The sequence below is a fragment of the Salvelinus alpinus genome, chromosome 27 (genome assembly GCF_045679555.1).
Source record: "Salvelinus alpinus chromosome 27, SLU_Salpinus.1, whole genome shotgun sequence".
NCBI classification, from domain to species: domain Eukaryota; kingdom Metazoa; phylum Chordata; class Actinopteri; order Salmoniformes; family Salmonidae; genus Salvelinus; species Salvelinus alpinus.
Window position 1 is genome coordinate 42,963,667 of NC_092112.1, and position 20,541 is coordinate 42,984,207.

The window sequence follows — 20,541 nt, forward strand, 5'->3', positions numbered from 1 at the left end:
ATTGCTTTGCACAAAAAGGGCTTCACAGGCAAGGATATTGCTGCTAGTAAGATTGCACCTATATCAACCATTTATCAGCTCATCAAGAACTTCAAGGAGAGTGGTTCAATTGTTGTGAAGAATGCTTTAGGGCGCCCAAGAAAGTCCAGCAAGCGCCAGGACCGTCTCCTAAAGTTGATTCAGCTGCGGGATCGGGGCACCACCAATACAGAGCTTGCTCAGGAATGGCAGCAGGCAGGTGTGAGTGCATCTGCACGCACAGTGAGGTGAAGACTTTTGGAGGATGACCTGGTGTCAAGAAGGGCAGCAAAGAAGCCACTTCTCTCCAGGAAAAACATCAGGGACAGACTGATATTCTGCAAAAGGTACAGGGATTGGACTGCTGAGGACTGGGGTAAAGTAATTTTCTCTGATGAATCCCCTTTCCGATTGTTTGGGGCATCTGGAAAAAAGCTTGTCCGGAGAACACAAGATGAGCGCTACCATCAGTCCTGTGTCATGCCAACAGTAAAGCATCCTGAGACCATTCATGTGTGGGGTTGCTTCTCAGCCAAGGGAGTGGGCTCTCACACAATTTTGCCGAAGAACACATCCATGAATAAAGAATGGTACCAACACATCCTCCAAGAGCAGCTTCTCCAAACCATCCAGGAACAGTTTGGTGACGAACAATGCCTTTTCAGCATGATGGAGCACCTTGCCATAAGGCAAAAGTGATAACTAAGTGGCTCGGGGAACAAAACATCGATATTTTGGCTCCATGGCCAGGAAACTCCCCAGACCTTAATCCCATTGAGAATTTGTGGTCAATCCTGAAGAGGCGGGTGGACAAACAAAAACACACAAATTCTGACAAACTCCAAGCATTGATTATGCAAGAATGGGCTGCCATCAGTCAGGATGTGGCCCAGAAGTTAATTGACAGCATGCCAGGGCGAATTGCAGAGGTCTTGAAAAAGAAGGGTCAACACTGCAAATATTGACTCTTTGCATCAACTTCATGTGATTGTCAATAAAAGCCTTTGACACTAATGAAATGCTTGTAATTATACTTCAGTAATCCATAGTAACATCTGATAAAAATATTTAAAGACACTGAAGCAGCAAACTTTGTGGAAATTAATATTTGTGTCATTCTCAAAACTTTTGGCCACGACTGTATATATATATATATATATATATATATATATATATACATACACTGCTCAAAAAAATAAAGGGAACACTAAAATAACGCAACTTTGATCCAACTTTGATGTAATGTCCTTAAAACAAGTCAAAATTAGGCTCAGTAGTGTGTGTGGCCTCCACGTGCCTGTATGACCTCCCTACAACGCCTGGGCATGCTCCTGATGAGGTGGCGGATGGTCTCCTGAGGGATCTCCTCCCAGACCTGGACTAAAGCATCCACCAACTCCTGGACAGTCTGTGGTGCAACGTGGCGTTGGTGGATGGAGCGAGACATGATGTCCCAGATGTGCTCAATTGGATTCAGGTCTGGGGAACGGGCGGGCCAGTCCATAGCATCAATGCCTTCCTCTTGCAGGAACTGCTGACACACTCCAGCCACATGAGGTCTAGCATTGTCTTGCATTAGGAGGAACCCAGGGCCAACCGCACCAGCATATGGTCTCACAAGGGGTCTGAGGATCTCATCTCGGTACCTAATGGCAGTCAGGCTACCTCTGGCGAGCACATGGAGGGCTGTGCGGCCCCCCAAAGAAATGCCACCCCACACCATGACTGACCCACCGCCAAACCGGTCATGCTGGAGGATGTTGCAGGCAGCAGAACGTTCTCCACGGCGTCTCCAGACTGTCACGTCTGTCACATGTGCTCATGTGCTCAGTGTGAACCTGCTTTCATCTGTGAAGAGCACAGGGCGCCAGTGGCGAATTTGCCAATCTTGGTGTTCTCTGGCAAATGCCAAACGTCCTGCATGGTGTTGGGCTGTAAGCACAACCCCCACCTGTGGACGTCGGGCCCTCATACCACCCTCATGGAGTCTGTTTCTGACCGTTTGAGCAGACACATGCACATTTGTGGCCTGCTGGAGGTCATTTTGCAGGGCTCTGGCAGTGCTCCTCCTTGCACAAAGGCGGAGGTAGCGGTCCTGCTGCTGTGTTGTTGCCCTCCTACGGCCTCCTCCATGTCTCCTGATGTACTGGCCTGTCTCCTGGTAGCGCCTCCATGCTCTGGACACTACGCTGACAGACACAGCAAACCTTTTTTGCCACAGCTCGCATTGATGTGCTATCCTGGATGAACTGCACTACCTGAGCCACTTGTGTGGGTTGTAGACTCCGTATCATGCTACCACTAGAGTGAGAGCACCGCCAGCATTCAAAAGTGACCAAAACATCAGCCAGGCAGCATAGGAACTGAGAAGTGGTCTGTGGTCACCACCTGCAGAACCACTCCTTTATTGGGGGTGTCTTGCTAATTGCCTATAATTTCCACCTGTTGTCTATTCCATTTGCACAACAGCATGTGAAATTTGCATGTCAATCAGTGTTGCTTCCTAAGTGGACAGTTTGATTTCACAGAAATGTGATTGACTTGGAGTTACATTGTGTTGTTTAAGTGTTCCCTTTATTTTTTTGAGCAGTGTATATATAACATATAAATATAGGACAAAACACACATCACGACAAGAGAGACAACACAACACTACATAAAGATAGACCTAAGACAACAACATAGCAAGGCAGCAACACAACATGGTAGCAACACAACATGACAACAACATGGTAGCAAAACAACAGGATAGCAGGACAAAACATGGTACAAACATTATTGGGCACAGACAAAAGCACAAAGGGCAAGAAGGTAGAGACAACAATACATCATACAAAGCAGCCACAACTGTCAGTAAGAGTGTCCGTGATTGAGTCTTTGAAGGAAGAGATTGAGATAAAACTGTCCAGTTTGAGTGTTTGTTGCAGCTCGTTCCAGTCGCCAGCTGCACTGAACTGTAAAGAGGAGCGACCCAAGGATGTGTGTGCTTTGGGGACCTTTAACACAATGTGACTTGCAGAACGGGTGTTGTATGTGGAGGATGAGGAGCATTGTTGGCAAATCTGATGGCCGAATGGTAAAGAACATCTTGTCGCTCGAGAGCACCCTTACCTGCTGATCTATAAATTATGTCTCCGTAATCTAGTATGGGTAGGATGGTCATCTGAATCAGGGTTAGTTTGGCAGCTGGGGTGAAAGAGGAGCGATTACGATAGAGCAAACCAAATCTAGATTTAACTTAAGCCTGCAGCTGTGATATGTGCTGAGAAAAGGACTGTGTACTGTCTAACCATACTCCCAAGTACTTGTATGAGGTGACTACCTCAAGCTCTAAACCCTCAGAGGTAGTAATCCCACCTGTGGGCAGAGGGGCATTCTTCTTACCAAACCACATGACCTTTGTTTTGGATGTGTTCAGTCCCTTTACTTTGTTGAAGCACCTTCGGCAGCGATTACAGCCTCGAGTCTTCTTGGGTATGACGCTACAAGCTTGGCACACCTGTATTTGGGGAATTTGTCCCATTCTTCTCTGCAGATCCTCTCAAGCTCTGCCAGGTTGGATGGGGAGCATTGCTGCACAGTTATTTTCAGGTCTCTGCAGAGATGTTCGATCGGGTTCAAGTCCGGGCTCTGGCAGGGCCACTCAAGGACATTCAGAGACTTGTCCCGAGGCCACTTCTGCATTTGTCTTGGCTGTGTGCTTAGGGTCGTTGTCCTGTTGGAAGGTGAACCTTCGCCCCAGTCTGAGAACCTGAGTAGTGCTTTGGAGCAGGTTTTCATCAAGGATCTGTCTGTACTTCGCTCCATTCATCTTTCCCTCGATCCTGACTAGTCTCCCAGTCCCTGCTGCTGAAAAACATCCCCACAGCATGATGCTGCCACCACCATGCTTCACCATAGGGATGGTGCCAGGTTCCCTCCAGACGTGATGCTTGGCATTCAGGCCAAAGAGTTCAATCTTGGTTTCATCATAGTCTGAGAGTCCTTTAAAGTGTATTTTGGCCACCTCCAAGTGGGCTGTCATGTGTTTTTTACTGAGGAGTGGCTTCCGTCTGGCCACTCTACCATAAAGGCCTGATTGGTGGAGTGCTGCAGAGATGGTTGTCCTTCTGGAAGGTTCTCCCTTCTCCACAGAGGAACTCTGGAGCTCTGTCAGAGTGACTATCGCGTTCTTGGTCACCTCCCTGACCAAGGCCCTTCTAAAAACCTGTATTTGCTTTGTCATTATGGGTTATTGTGTGTAGATTGATTAAACTAAAATGAATATTTAATACATTTTAGAATAAGGCTGTAACATTAAAAAAACTTGGAAAAAGTCAAGAGGTCTGAATACTTTCCAAAGGCACTGGACAAACAGAAAGGAAAGGAAAAGGAAAATCATGAGAAATGTGAGAGTCGCAGTACATATATTATCGGCAGACAACTATCGTGATAATATCATATCGTGAGGTCCCTGGCAATTCCCAGCCATAGTGATCATGTCCTCACAGACAACTTGGTCCCCATGGAACACTTTTGAATGATTACTGAGATCGAAATTTAGTCAGGTGATACAATCAATCAATAGTTTGAAAGGGCTATTTAAAGAAATCACATGACTTCAACATTGTTTTCGAAATGACTTAGTATCACTGCCAGTCAAACGAGGCAGAGGCGAGAAGCAGAGAAGCTAGGCAACAATATGGTCCCACATCAATGACCAGCTCTCCCACTCAGTGTCTGTCTGTGCGTCATATGGTTGTGTTGGATACAACAAAGACGGACGTCACTTCAATAGAGACAGACCATGCTGAGTATCAAACTGTTAATAGCCATTCCTCTCACGTTGGAATTAGTATGCACTGCCCCGTCTTCACCGTCTGTTGCGCTGCGGGGTTTAAGTGAGCCGAGAGCGGACTCTGGAAGAATCCTTCCTGCTTAGCATATTTAAGCGTGTGTGTGTGTGTCTGTGTGTGTGGGCGAGGCGCGTCTGCCATGTTAATCAACACAGACGTCCCCTGCAGGCCTTCTATTAGACAGCCTGAGCATCAGCTATTATAACACACACACACACACACACACACAGCTAACTCCAATGTAGACTATTACCAGCTCGTCTATAATTATGTTGTTCTTTAAATCATAATAAGGTTCATCACTGTTTTCTGAGCATCGAGTCGAGGTTTGGCCTTTTCAAAGGCTGGCTAATGATCGCTTTTGTTGACTGTGATTAGATTAAAGTGAGAGATAAGGAAGCCAACCAGCGCCACCGTGGTCAGTTGCTTGACACCATTTCACATGTGAGATGTAAAGCAACCCACTCCGAAATGACCTACATCTCATAACACTGCCCACAAACACATCGATCAGTAGCGTTGCTTGCCAGCTAATGTTATTCATTCTATTTCTATTCTATACTTGTAGCCTATCGGCCAATACCCGTAGTTAGCCATGCTACGCTAGCTCTGTGGTTTATTGCGAGTTGGATATGAGTTGGTTGACAACTCGACCAGAAATGTAATGGCGTTCTCACGCGTTCTCCCAGTGGGTATTCATTAAATGTAACGGAGGTCACACATCAAGATCAAACAACTGTGATCTTGCCTTTTTAACCTCTCCTAACAAACTTGAAATCGAGATGTTAAAAATGGGTGAACGAACAGCTTGTCGGCTATGAACTAGATTCACCAGTAGCTTGGCAGAGATTCACTATAGCTCTCCACCCAGCCACCCCGTCTCCCAAAAGTCCTAGCAGGGTAGAGGGCCCATAGCTAGTAGAAGCACAGAAATACACACTAAGTTAATACACAGGGGAGTGTATTCCAAAGTAACCAGGCTGTTCTAGTTCCAAGGCTCAGTTAAAGATGCCCTTTGATGTTAGTGATGACGTTGTTTTCCCTCTGTGTTTATCCATGGAGGGATCCTCCTCACTGAAGACTGCATTAAAGGGATTCCTGATCGTTATCTCAACGTGTGTGTGTGTGTGTGCGCGCGCGCGTGGAACGCCCAGTCCTAGATTTGCCATCCCCCAGCTAACTGGCCTGATTGAGTTAGAGAGGGGAAACGTGGGAGGGAGGACACAGGGAGGGAGGACACACACACACAAACTATTACACACACACACACTCACAGCAGACTGTCAGACTTTTGGTCGCCATGACAAAGTTGGCTAATGTGGTGGATCAATGTGGTGACTCTGTAGCTCTGATGACTAACACAATGAGTTATTATGACATAATGGGGATAGCCCTACTTATGTGTGTGTGTGTGTGTGTGTGTGTGTGTGCGGCCTAACACAATGATTTATAAACGCCATGAAGAAGATGGCCTTACTCATGTGTGTGTGTGTGTGTGTGTGTGTGTGTCTTAATGTCCCACGAGAGGACTGTCATTAGGGTAGGGTGGGCCACTGACCCCCATACACACAGAGCTACAAGCCATAGATATAGAGTTTCAGGCTAACCTTGTTTGAGATGCACTTATTCTGAGAGCACCCAAAGTACAGAGACAACTACATTCTAGTTAGTTATCATTTGAATATGATGATTAATGTCAAGTTGTCAACATGGAGGATAGGCTGGAGGACAAGTTGGCAGTTGGCAATCTGTGGCAATGTTTTTTAAAATTAAAGTACTGTATGTTTGAGTTTGCTTCTCACCTCGTCAAACCTGTCGAAGGAAGCTCCTTCCTGCATGAAGCCAGGCAGGTGCTTCTGCCAATTAAACTCATAGGACTTAGTCATGGCTGCTCACACCTGGAGGGAGGGGGAGGAGGACGGGGGGACGGGTGTAGAGAGGGATAGAGAGAGAGAGACATTGTGTTAAGACAGGTGGGCCACATGTCTCCTGGGCTGTGGAAATAAGTATGACTTATGCACTATCAAATTGCCTTTCTATGTAGTACTGGGAAAAACCTGACTCGGTCATAATGATGACTACAATCAATCCATCACACAGACATACACTACCCCTGAGTCTACACACGTGTTGTTTTACCTCAGAGAGAACGACGCCAACGGTCTCAAGACGCCGCTTCATGTTGTATTATTATCGATACCGGCTTACAGAAATAGTCAACGATGACGTCCAACCTGAGAACGTCGGCCTGCGTATGTGAGTCTGTGTGTGTGTGAGAGCCTGAGAATGTGTGTGTGTGTGTGTGTATATGTGTGTGGTGTGTTGCCCCCTAACACATTGAACTCTTCCCAGACCTCTTCCCATCTATGAATGAACACTTTGTAACGCCGGTCACTGCATCAGTAATGATGGCCATATTCAGATCAGACAGCAGACTCCAGACTCCGCCAAATATGTATTTTCAGAAGGGCTGCGGTACGTAGGATACAGAGCCTTCAGAAAGTATTCACACCCCTCGACTTTTCCACACTTTCTTGTGTTACAGCCTGGATTTAAAATGGATTCAACTGAGACGTTTTGTTAATGGCCTACACACAATACCCCATAATGTCAAAGTGGAATTATGTTTTTTTGAAAATATTTACAAATTAATAAAAATTGAAAAGCTGAAATGTCTTGCGCCAATAAGTACTCAACCCCGTTATGGCAAGCCTAAATAACTCCAGGAGAAAGAAATTGTTTAAAAAAGTCACATAATAAGTTGTATGGACTCACTCTGTGTGTAACAATAGTGTTTAACATTAGTTTTGAGTGACTACCTCATCTCTGTAGCCCACACATACAACTATCTGTAAGGTCCCTCAGTCGAGCAGGGAATTTCTAACACAGATTCAACCACAAAGACCAGGAAGGTTTTCAAATGCCTTGCAAAGAAGGGCACCTATTGGTAGATGGGTAAAAAAAATATGACATTGAATATCCCTTTGAGCATGGTGTAGTTATTAATTACACTTCGGATGGTGTATCAATACACCCAGTCACTACAAAGATACAGGCGTCCTTCCTACCTCAGTTGCCGGAGAGGAAGGAAACTGCTCATGGATTTCACCAAGAGGCCAATGGTGACTTTAAAACAGTTACAGAGCTTAATGGCTGTGATAGGATAAAACTGCGGATGGATCAACAACATCGTAGTTACTCCACAATACTAACCTAATTGACAGAGTAAAAAGAAGGAAGCCTGTACAGAATACAAATATTCCAAAATATGCATCTCTTTTGCATCAAGTCACTAAAGTAATACAGCAAAAAATGTGGCAAAGCAATTCACTTTTTGTCATCCTGAATACAAAGTGTTATGTTTGAGGTAAATCTGAAACAACACATTACAGAGTACCACTCTTAATATGTTCAAGAATAGTGGTGGCTGCATCATGTTATGGGTATGCTTGTAATAGTAAGGACTGGGGAGTATTTCAGGATAAAAATAATTTAAAAGAATGGAGCTGAGCACAGTCTGCTTTTCTACCAGACACTACGAGATGAATTCACCTTTCAGCAGGACAATAACCTAAAACACAAGGTCAAATCCACACTTCAGTTGCTTACCAAGAAGACAATGAATGTTCCTGAGTGGTGGAGTTACAGCACCCACTGTCACCATCACCCACTTACCCCAAGGCAGCTCAACTTACCCTGTCCCCGTGCTCAACTTACCCTGTCCCCGTGCTCAACTTACCCTGTCCCCGTGCTCAACTTACCCTGTCCCCGTGCTCAACTTACCCTGTCCCCGTGCTCAACTTACCCTGTCCCTATGCCATAAAAGTGCCAAGAGACCACTTGTTTTGGACAAGCTATGTCTCAAAACTGTTATGTTTGCACAAATTCTGATTATTTTACTACCAAACACCTACTACCACACACCTACTACCATCTACTACCACCTATACCACACACCTACTACCACAGATCTACTATCACACACATACTACCACCTATACCAAACACCTACTACCACCACCACACACCTACTACCACCACCACACACCTACTACCACCTACTACCAAACACCTACTATCACACACATAGTACCACAGACCTACTACCACACACCTACTACCACCACCACACACCTACTACCACCTACTACCAAACACCTACTATCACACACATAGTACCACAGACCTACTACCACACACCTACTACCACCACCACACACCTACTACCACCTACTACCAAACACCTACTATCACACACATAGTACCACAGACCTACTACCACACACCTACTACCACCACCACACACCTACTACCACCTACATAGTACCACAGACCTACTACCACACACCTACTACCACCACCACACACCTACTACCACACACATAGTACCACACACCTACTACCACACACCTACTACCACCTACTACCACACACACATAGTACCACAGACCTACTACCACACACCTACAACCACCTACTACCACACACATACTACCCCCTACTACCACACATCTACTACCCCTACTACCACACCTACTACCATCTACTACCACACACACATACTACCACCTTATACCACACACCATCAAACACCTACTACCAAACACCTACATACTACCCCCTACTACCACACCACCTACTACCACACACCTACTACCACACACATAGTACCACCGACCTACTACCACACACCTACTACCACCACCACACACCTACTACCAAACACCTACTATCACACACATAGTACCACAGACCTACTACCACACACCTACTACCACCACCACACACCTACTACCACCTACTACCAAACACCTACTATCACACACATAGTACCACAGACCTACTACCACACACCTACTACCACCACCACACACCTACTACCACCTACATAGTACCACAGACCTACTACCACACACCTACTACCACCACCACACACCTACTACCACACACATAGTACCACACACCTACTACCACACACCTACTACCACCTACTATCACACACACATAGTACCACAGACCTACTACCACACACCTACAACCACCTACTACCACACACATACTACCCCCTACTACCACACATCTACTACCCCTACTACCACACCTACTACCATCTACTACCACACACACATACTACCACCTTATACCACACACCATCAAACACCTACTACCAAACACCTACATACTACCCCCTACTACCACACCACCTACTACCACACACCTACTACCACACACCTACTACCACACACCTACTACCACACCTGTGTTGTGTTCAGTAATCCCAAAACTGGAGAAAGCAACCTAGTAAAACAATGGACAGTTTGGCAATTGAATCAAACTCGCGTTGCAGTAATTTGTAGTCGAGGTAGTGGGTGTTTTGATGTGGAGCATGTTGCTGTGTACTTAACATCAAACACAGAACACACAAGCATGCGCACACACACACACACACACAGCCACTCTCCTTTCCGAATTCTGTCATGCACAGCTGGCTCTCTCCGTCTACCCCCCTTCTCTCATCTCCCTCTCCCTCGTTCTGTCACTCTGCCTTTCTGTCTCATCAACATCCGGCTTCCCTCTTTGCCTCCTAGAGAGAAAAACAGACACTGCAGTTATTCTGTGATCTGTATCTGTACCATCTACACGCACACGCACACGCCAACTGTATCCTTTATCAAAAGCACACAGCACTTCTTATAGAAACAGACTCAACATGCACACACTGTCACTGAGAGACAGCACCATAGTGCCTTCAGAAAGTACTCATACCCCTTGACTTATTCCATATTTTGTTGTGTTACAGCCTCAATTCAAAATTGATTTAACATATTTTCTTTCTCACCAAAGTGAAAACATTTATTTACATTTTTGGGGGCAAATGTATTTGGCATGTTTTGGAATATTTTTTATTATGTCCTTCTTTTCACTCTGTCATTTAGGTTAGTATTGTGGAGTAACTACAATGTTGTTGATCCATCCTCAGTGTTCTCCTATCACAGCCATTCAACTCTGTAGCTGTTTTAAAGTCACCACTGGCCTCTTGGTGAAATCCCTGAGGGGTTTCCTTCTTCTCCGACAACTGAGTTAGGAAGGACATCTGAATCTTTGTAGTGACTGGGTGTATTGATACACCATCCAAAGTGTAATGAATAACTCCACCATGTTCAAAGGGATATTTAATTTCTGCTTTTTTTTTTACCCATCTACCAATAGGTGCCCTTCTTTGGCATGGTAAACACTATTATTGCACACAGAGTGAGTCCATACAACTTATTATGTGACTTGTTAAGCACATTTGTACTCCTGAACTTATTTACGATTGCGAAAAAAATTTCTAAAAACATAATTCCACTTTGAAATTATGGGGTATTGTGTGCAGGCCAGTGACACAAAATCTCTATTGAATCCATTTTAAATTCAGGCTGTGACACAAGAAAATGTGGAAAAAGTCAAGGGGTGTGAATACTTTCTGAAGGCACTGTAGACCAACGTTTAATTCATGGAATGGCGGTGTGGTATATTGTATATCTTAAATGTATGCCTACATTCAGATACAGATCTCTCTGTTCAATATCAGTTACGCACCTCTCTGATTCAGAGAGGGTTGGGTTAAATGCGGAAGGCACATTTCAGTTGAAGGCATTCAGTTGTACAACTGACTAGGTATCCCCCGTTCCCCTTTCCCTTCCCCTTCTATACCAGTTGTCTGGGACAAGGATGTTGTTTCAATGTACCAATTCATAGGCAAGTTCTCTGCATTTGATGCTACTAAGCCTATGAAACCGGTCCGCAAAGCTCAAGACTCCATGTCATTGGATGAGACCTTGTGTTCCTCTGCTACTCTATCATAGTCTCTCTTTCGCACGGGCACATGTTCCTTTTCAGTGTCGTTCGGTCTATATTATTTATCCCTTGCTGCTGGATTTCTTTCCTTCAAATGGACTTCATTCCCTTCTCTCACTTCCTTTGATGCTCTTTCAAGAACCTCACGGGGGGCTGATCGTTTTACATTTGTATACGCAGGGTGAGACGACGTCGGCTACGTAAACAATACAAAATGCACTCTTGAGTTCAGATGCATATCATGCAAAAAAAAAAACGGACAACATGTAATTCATCATTTGTATGGGGTATGGTGGTCATTCCTTCAAGTTACCCCGAGGCAAACATTTTGACTATCTTAGCCCACACAGCTACACGAATGCACATTCGTGCTAGGTTTAGGACCTCATAGTGGCTTATAGAGATCCCAACTGATGTACTAACACTGATCACACTTTATTAGTGTAGTAGGAGGAACAACCATGTCTACTAGCACTCACAGGAGAGAGAGCGAGAGAGATTGAAGGTGGGCCACGCCCATCAAACACATCCGTCTACCATCTGTGATGTTCTACCAGGGGACCATAATGACAGATGCACACATCTTACCGGGGGACTATATTGACAGTTGCACACTTCCAGTTGAGATCTGAGGCTAAAGGCCAGCCGCACAGCCAAGGACAACGCTGAATATTCATCAAGGATTATAACAAGCTGAATATCTATCAGAAAAGACTGAAAATGACTGAATATTCCATTTAAAATACACCAAGCCTTAAAAAATATATATCCAATGTTGTGGCTGGGCTTTCTGCATAACCCTCCTAGCTATATTCTAAACTATTTATTGCAAGAAGTGAATTCAAAAAATGCTGCTACTCACTTTAATATGACGGGTTTTTTTTGGGACCCGGCACTCTTAAGGTACTGGTACTCAAACAGCAGAAAATTAGAGATACCAGTTCTCTGCATCAGTCAACCACGGACTATTCCAAACCAACATCCTCTACTCCATATAACAACAATCCCCCCCACCATCCATCCGCACGTTCTCCTCCTAAACACGTGAGCTGTAGAACAGAGCGCCCTGGCAGTGCCAACCCCTGGCGAACCCCTGCTTGGTGAACTCTGACAGTGAGATAATTATGTTAGATAACTCCCCTGTCCCACAGGCTGGGGGCTCCCCTGTCACTAGGCACAGTCTAATACGGCTGCTAGGGTAACACCCAGTGGAACACTCCTCACCTCATAAACCCAAATTAACTGCCCGGTGACGAGCCAACGGGGCACTGCAGCACCGGGGTGGCACGGGGACATGGAAACTAGGAGGGAATAACTAAACAGGGCTACCTAGGACGGAAGGTATCCTAGAGGTTAGAAAAGCTGGCCAAGTGGTGGCATGATGGGTGGCACGAGGACGGCGATGAGGATGCCACACACCAGCCTGACCTAACTGGTGAGGAGCACTCTTACACAGAGGTGGCACAGGGTACAGCTGGCACACAGAGGTGGCATGGGGACATGAGGTCAGGGAAACCTCATACCTGCCTGGCCCAACTGAAGTAGGATAGCCTAACGAATGCCTTCAAACTGTCCAGGAGACACGAGGTGAAGACTGACCAAAGTCATCGCTGACGGAAAGCACAGCAAATCCGAAAAACACTCAAACGACATCTGATTGAAGTGCGTGGAGTGACTCCTTTTTCACTCTGATATTTTATCCTGCACCTTTATTTAGCCTAATGGTCAATTTGCAGCAAAACACAATGTGAGGACACAAGGTACAAGAAAAAGATAAAAGGTTGCTTTGTAATCAAACAGCATCCGGTGGCATTTTGGGTGAAACCGCAAAACGAACAAAGGCGGTGTCGATGCTCTTGAATAAAAGATGAGAAGAGACGAGAGACAAGGCCATGAAGAACAGAAGGGACAAAAATAGCATTTGAGAAGAGATTGAAAGTAAACAAGGTCGTTTAATATGGAGGATAAAAGCCTTTAGTTTAGCTCTGACCAGGTCCTGACAGTCCCAATCCATCACTGGCAGCTTAGTCTGATTACAACCAGACTGAGGTTCAAATACTAGTTGAAACCATTTCCCGATACTTCAGCTTGGCTTTATTGAGCTTGCCTGGAGCAACGGACAAATATAACGGTCGCAAAAGTGCAAACCCAGCCTACCTGGCACTCCAGGCAGGCTAAAGAAAACACTCAAAAGTGTTTGAAAGATTTCTAATAGCACATGAACCCAGGTCTGATTCCTCAGCACAATGAGAACGGTGACCTCTCCTGACCCTGATCCTCAACCCACTAACACCCTGACCCCTGATCTCTGACCCTATCCTGTGTCTGCTTATCGTCTTTACGTTCAGTAGATCTATTATGTTTGAAGTGTTATTTCGTTGTGTTGACGTCTACGAGTCCCAATTGCCTTATGGTACACCGTTCCAGTCTCCTATTCACACACCGAGGCTGCGTTTACACAGGCAGCCCAATTCTGATCTTTTGCCAATAACGTTTCAGGCATAATGCCAATCTGATCCAATAAAGACCAACATCTACAAAGTAATAACTCAAGTCTAAAACAATACGTCAAGTCAATAACTCACGTTCAAACTCATGTGTCTGGACCACATTTCCCAGCCTGTCAATTGAACCTACAGACATGATTGGACATGTAAATAACCCAGTAGCCAATCAGAATGCATAGACACGGGCAAGGTCAAACAACAAATGGTGGTAAATAATTCAAAGGTAATGCTAGAGTCAATAGCAACAATCAGCATTTAATATGATGCATTCGAGTTCAGGGGCAGGGCAACCCCAAACAGCAGTAAATCAATCAACAGCTATGACCTATGACCTATTATTACCTACATGCACCGCTGATCAAACCTAAACTGCTGGTTAAATCATCAGGGGTCACAAAATGACCCCATACTACTGAGCCAAGCAGAGCTATACTGTGCTGGCCTGGTTACACATCCACCACCATAGCTACTGGAACCAGGCTGTAAAAGACAACGTGATAACACGTCAAACGTCCATAATACGTCGGTACGTAGAAACGCAACTGAAGAGTCATAGAAAAACACCTAATAGGAGACTATTCTCTGTGAAAGGAGCTTGCAGCCAGGGTTGGCAATTTAGAAACTTTGTCGCTATATTTAGTGAGTTTTCAGAGCCCTACCTTATGAAAAAAAGATTACAGTCAGAGTGCAGTATAACTACAGCAGGCTGCAAATACTGTGTCCGAAATAAATAAAACACATTTTTTACTGCAGTTGCAGCGCAGTATAACTGCAGTTCAACTGCAGTACACTGCAGTTATTATGCGATCGCTGCGTACAAAATACCACAGTCGACTGCAGCTACTGCACTTTTACTGCAATCTGGTTCTGTAAGGGCTCCAGTGACTTTTATTGGTAAAAGAGGCTAGCGGCAAATTCAGCTACTTTTCAGGCTGTCTTTGCAGAGTTTTGACAAAGAGAGTTTCTATGGCTTTGATATCATTTAGCGACTTTTCCCACTCAGCTATGCTGCAAACGAGATTGGGAGAAGCTGTCTGTGCAACAGAAGCCACGGCAACGCTGCACACACAGGCAGAGAAGCACAAGGGGAGGGGGTGTGTGGCGGGAGAGGGAGCGAAAACGCAGCGAGGCAAATTGGTGCTGGGATGTCAAAACTGGCAAAACGTCATCTAGTGACGAATCAAGGAGCCAGCCAATAGTGAAAAATGTGTTGGCAACACTGCTTGCAGCTTTTAATGGTAACATCTTTGACTAACCATGTTTTCTCTGGGAAATATTTGATTAATAAGACTAAGATATTAGCATAGCGCGATAGTCTATCCTATATCATAAGACAGATGCATCCAATAAGACTGTATACCAATAACTACCAGGTACTAGGCTACCTCGCCGAGCTGGATGACACTGTCTTAGATCGGAATCAATAAAACGGATCGAACAACACTCAAATAGACTTTCAGAAACATGTTGCACATCAGAGAGAGAGAGAGAGACAGAGAGACCGAGACAGAGACAGCCAGGGAGGCAGAGAGAGAGAGAGAGAGAGAGAGAGAGAGAGAGGCAGAGAGACAGAGACAGAGAGAGAGACAGAGAGACAAAGAGACAAAGAGCGATATAGGTAAATCAAATCAAATCACATTTTACTTGTCATAAGCGCCCGAATACAACAGGTTTTTCCCAACAATGCAGAGTTAAAAAGCAAGGAACATTTGCAACTAAAGGAAATAGTGACACAATAAAACAAGAAGATTATATACCAGGAGTACTAGTACCAAGTCAATGTGCAGGGGTACGAGGTAGTGGAGGTAATATGTACATGTACGTAGGGGTAAAAGTGACTCGGCAATCAATATAGAGAAACAGAGTAGCAGCAGAGTATGTGAAGAGTGTGAAAGAGTGTGAAAGTGTGTCTATGTGTGAGTGGGTGTGTGTGGCGTCAATATGCATGTGTGTGTGTGCTAGAGTGTCAGTGTAAGTATTTGTGAGTGTGTGGGTTGAGTCCAGTGAGCGTGCAAGTCAGCGCAAATAAAAAAGGGGATCAATGTAAATAGTCCGGGTGGCCATTTGATTAACTGTTCAGGAGTCTTATGGCTTGTGGGTAGAAGCTGTGGGTAGAAGTGGGTAGAAGAGAGAACAGTCTATGACTTGGGTGGCTGGATTCTTTGACCATTTTTAGGGCCTTCCTCTGACACCGCCTGGTACAGGTCTCCTGGATGACAGGGAGCTCGGCCCCAGTGATGTACAGGTAAAGATGTGCCTTTGGGCCCGTGATAGTCCCCATCTCTCTCTTGACGTGAACAGCCTACCCAACCCATTGGAGAGCAGAGCGAAGCAGAGAGAACTATGTCGTACGGACATTTGTCAATTTTGATTAACAGATCCGCTAGTCTGACAGAAGCTCAGCTTAAAGAAAGCAGATCAAGGCTGGCTGATGACAGGGCATCCACTGGGGACAACCGGACACACACAATACAAAATGCTGCTTTCTCCCATCTACACAACCCCCAAAAAAAGGAATATTTCTGAGGAGACATTCTCTTTAAGTAATTACAAAAGCAGAGATCCAGGGCTCCAAGACCACTGCACCACACTACCCTGACATCCTCTCCACAGCATACAGATGACCGTGGCTGCGTTCCAAATGACACCCTATTCCCTGTGGAGTGGACGACTTCAATAGTAGACCACTATATAGGCCATACGGTGCCATTCGTGACACAGCCCATCTCTCGAAGGTTTTTCCGGGCTGGCTACATCTGCAACGTGCTGCAGCAGCTCTCCCACTCTCTGCACCAGCCTGAATACAATCTTCCATTATAACGATCCAACCTCACCCTCTGACTGAGGCCTGGTCAAAAGCAGTGAACTCAGCCAGGACCCCAAGTCATTTCAGGTCACAGAGCACTTCTTCTGCTAAAATACCGTTTACGAGGCTGCACAGAAAACCAATCACATTTCATTGCAGTAGCATGTCCCACAGCCGTACAGCTGACTGCAACAATACCACATATTTTGAAGGATGGATTATGCAGTAACATTCTACAATATAATCATACCAGTTTTGCTCGCAGTAAAATTACACACACACACAACATTACCAAGTGTTCTTCTGAATTCCACCTGGAGCTTCCACCTGCCTACACTGACACAATGTTCTACACAGAGGTGTTTAATGATTTAGAACCCCTCCCCTGGCTACCTACACACACACACAAACAGACACACACCTCCCTGATCCGGGTCCTGCTCCCTCCTGTGTCTCTCACTGTTCCATCACTGTTCCCCTGAGATCTGGCACGGGAGGTTTGTCTGTGTGTATGTGTATATGTGTATATGTGTATATGTGTATATGTGTGTATGTGTGTATGTGTGTATGTGTGTATGTGTGTATGTATATGTGTGTGTGTGTGTGTGTGTGTGTGTGCGCGCGTATCCTGGTTAGCGGTTGCCCTTGGCAGAGGTCATAAACTAGAAAGGCTGTTTAACTAAACCAACAGAGAGAGAGAATTGAGGTGTGTTCTATTTACACACACACACACACACTCCTCCTCTCCTATAGGGCAGAAATTTAAGCCGGAAGCACCCATGGTAAGGACCGTTCAATGTTGGTCTGACCAATCGGAGTCTATGCTTCAAGACTGTTTTGATCAGGCAGTACTGGGAAATGTTCAGGTCGCCTCTGGGAACAGTATTGACTGATACACTGAGTACGGTCACATACACACAATCACACGATTACTGTGAGTAGTCAGTTTGATATAATAGTTTGATTTAAACGTTTGCAAGAAGATTTCCCTAATAATCCTGTTTGAAATCAGTGTTCCCGACGGGACTCTGATAAATGCAGAAAAATCGCCAGTCAAAATAAACGTTCTACCGCAACGAGCAGCTATTTTTGTGATGCCTATTTGATTCTGAGTTCGGACATATGAAGTTGGCACGCGAAAACTATTTCTAACGTGCATATTTTCCGTTTTTCCCAAGCTCGCTTCACTCGCGCAAAAGAAGGAAGCTCGTGCTGCTCGTGCTAGTACATCGGCAGATCAAACACACTGGTGCAACGCCCATTAACCTGTTAATATGTCCTAATAATATGAACTATTAGTCAGAAATCCAGGTGTTTTAATCGGAGTATGCTTCCTTAGATTATGACCTAAAACAAGCATACTCGGCCTATTGCCATAATCAGTTTAATATTGAATTATTAGTGCATGTAAACGTACTCGGTGACTGGGTTCATCAGGAACTGCATAGAGGATGTTGTTCCTGCTGTGAGGATTATAACTTACCCAAACCAGAAAACCGTGGATCGATGGCAGCAATCGGGCAAAATTGAAATCGCGAACCACTGCATTTAACCACGGCAAGTTGACTGGGAACACGGACTTATGACCTCCGTACGGCAATCGAAGAGGCAAATTAAATTACAGGGACAAAGTGGAGTCGCAATTCAACGGATCCGACACGAGACGTATGTGGCAGGGACTCCAGACAATCAGGGATTGTAAAGGGAAACCCAGCCACGTCGCGGACACCGACGCCTCACTCCTGGATAAGCTAAACACCTTCTTCGCCCGCTTCGAGGAAAACAACACCAAGCCACCAACGTGGGCCCCCGCCACTCACAATGACTGTGTGCTCCCGATCTCCATGGCCGACGTGAGTAATACATTCAAGCGTGTTAACCTTCACTGAACACTGGTCACTTGCAAAATGTTTACTGTATTCTAGTCATGGCTCATCCTATACACACCTTTTCTATTCATATACTGTCCATACTGTCTATACACACCATTTATATACATTTATATGTATGCAATGCCAGGGTTGTAGGTTCGATTCCCACGGGGGACCAGTCCGAAAAAAGTAAGTATGACTCACTACTGTAAGTGTCTCTGGATAAGAGCGCCTGCTAAATGACTAAAATGTCAATATTTATATTCCAGACTGATATTGCTCGTACTGATATGTCTTAATTTCTTGTTATTTAAAAAAAAAAGTGTTGGATTATTTGTGTACTATCATTGTATTGTTAGATATTGCTGCTCTGTTGGAGCTAGAAACATAAGCATTTAGCTCCACCTGCGATAACGTCTGCAAAACTGTGTATGAGACCAATAAACGTTGATTTGATTCTGTTTTTCCCCACTTTATACACTGAGTGAACAAAACATTAAGAACACCTTTCTACTATTGAGTTGAACCCCCCCTCAAACCCTCCGAACAGCCTCAACTCGTCAGGAGGAAGGACTCTACCAGGTGTCGAAAGCGTTCCACAGGGATGCTGGCCCATGCTGCGCATGAAAAACCCAGCAGCATTGCAGTTCTTGACACAAACCAGTGTGCCTGGCACCTACTACCATACTCCGTTCAAAGGTACTTAAACCTTTTGTCTTGTCCATTCACCCTCTGAATGGCACACGTACACAATCCTTCTTTAATCTACACTGATTGAAGTAGATGTAACAGGTGACATATATATAAGAGAGCATAGCTTTCACCTGGACTCACCTGGTCAGTCTGTCATGGAAAGAGCAGGTGTTCTTAATGTTTTGTACACTCAGTGTATGTCCTGTGCCTTCGGAATAAATTCATCCAGTGAGATTGCTCTTGGATTCCATTTGGATTACTGTTACGGCGCTATTTGGGTTAATTGGGTTTGTTCCTACATTTCAAGATGTATTATAAACTTTGATTTGATTCGACACACAGAAGAACATGCTGCCTATAAAGTGGCAATCTTCAACAAACGCCTGTCAATGTTTAGTGCAAGCTCCTTATAAGTCACTCTTTATAAGTCACTCTTTATAAGTCACTCTTTATAAGTCACTCTTTATAAGTCACTCTTTATAAGTCACTCTTTATAAGTCACTCTTTATAAGTCACTCTTTATAAGTCACTCTTTATAAGTCACTCTGCCAGTATTTTCACTGTATCTGTTCCTATCAAAAAACTAAATAATCGTTCTATTCTAAAAGCATAATGCATGTGATATAGAGAAGAAATTAGAAAAACAAGGATATGATAGATTAAGTGGGCACCGGATACAGTATGTGAAATGACATTCTAATAAAGGAGATCAGACCGAATCACATTACGGTTGAGGTTAATGATTCCCCTGGAAATCAGGCAACACCACACCATAACACGCCCATGTTTACCAAGACGGTATGTAGCCATTTCATTCAGCAGGAAACTAGGGGAGAGAGGCCTGCAGAGGGATACACTCGTTTTATGGATCCCGTAGCACATGATTGAAATAACCCTAAAATCAATGGTGTGTTTGTGTATGCATGCGTGCGTTCCGTATGTTAAATCCAGTGAAGAAGAGCAAAACACAC

At 44.7% G+C, this 20,541-nt stretch overlaps 1 protein-coding gene across 9 annotated transcripts in view; it reads right to left on the minus strand.

The window, feature by feature from the left end:
- The window catches only part of LOC139556632 (1-phosphatidylinositol 4,5-bisphosphate phosphodiesterase beta-4-like), a 148,398-nt gene that overhangs the window by 51,713 nt on the left and 76,144 nt on the right, over positions 1-20,541 (minus strand). For all 9 annotated transcript variants that reach the window (XR_011671153.1, XR_011671152.1, XM_071370832.1 and 6 more), the window contains one exon: positions 6,656-6,751. Coding sequence is in view for 7 of the 9 variants with exons in the window: in XM_071370832.1 (XP_071226933.1) it covers positions 6,656-6,739 (84 nt within the window). In the remaining 2 variants the exon portion in view is untranslated. The remainder of the gene's footprint in view (positions 1-6,655; positions 6,752-20,541) is intronic.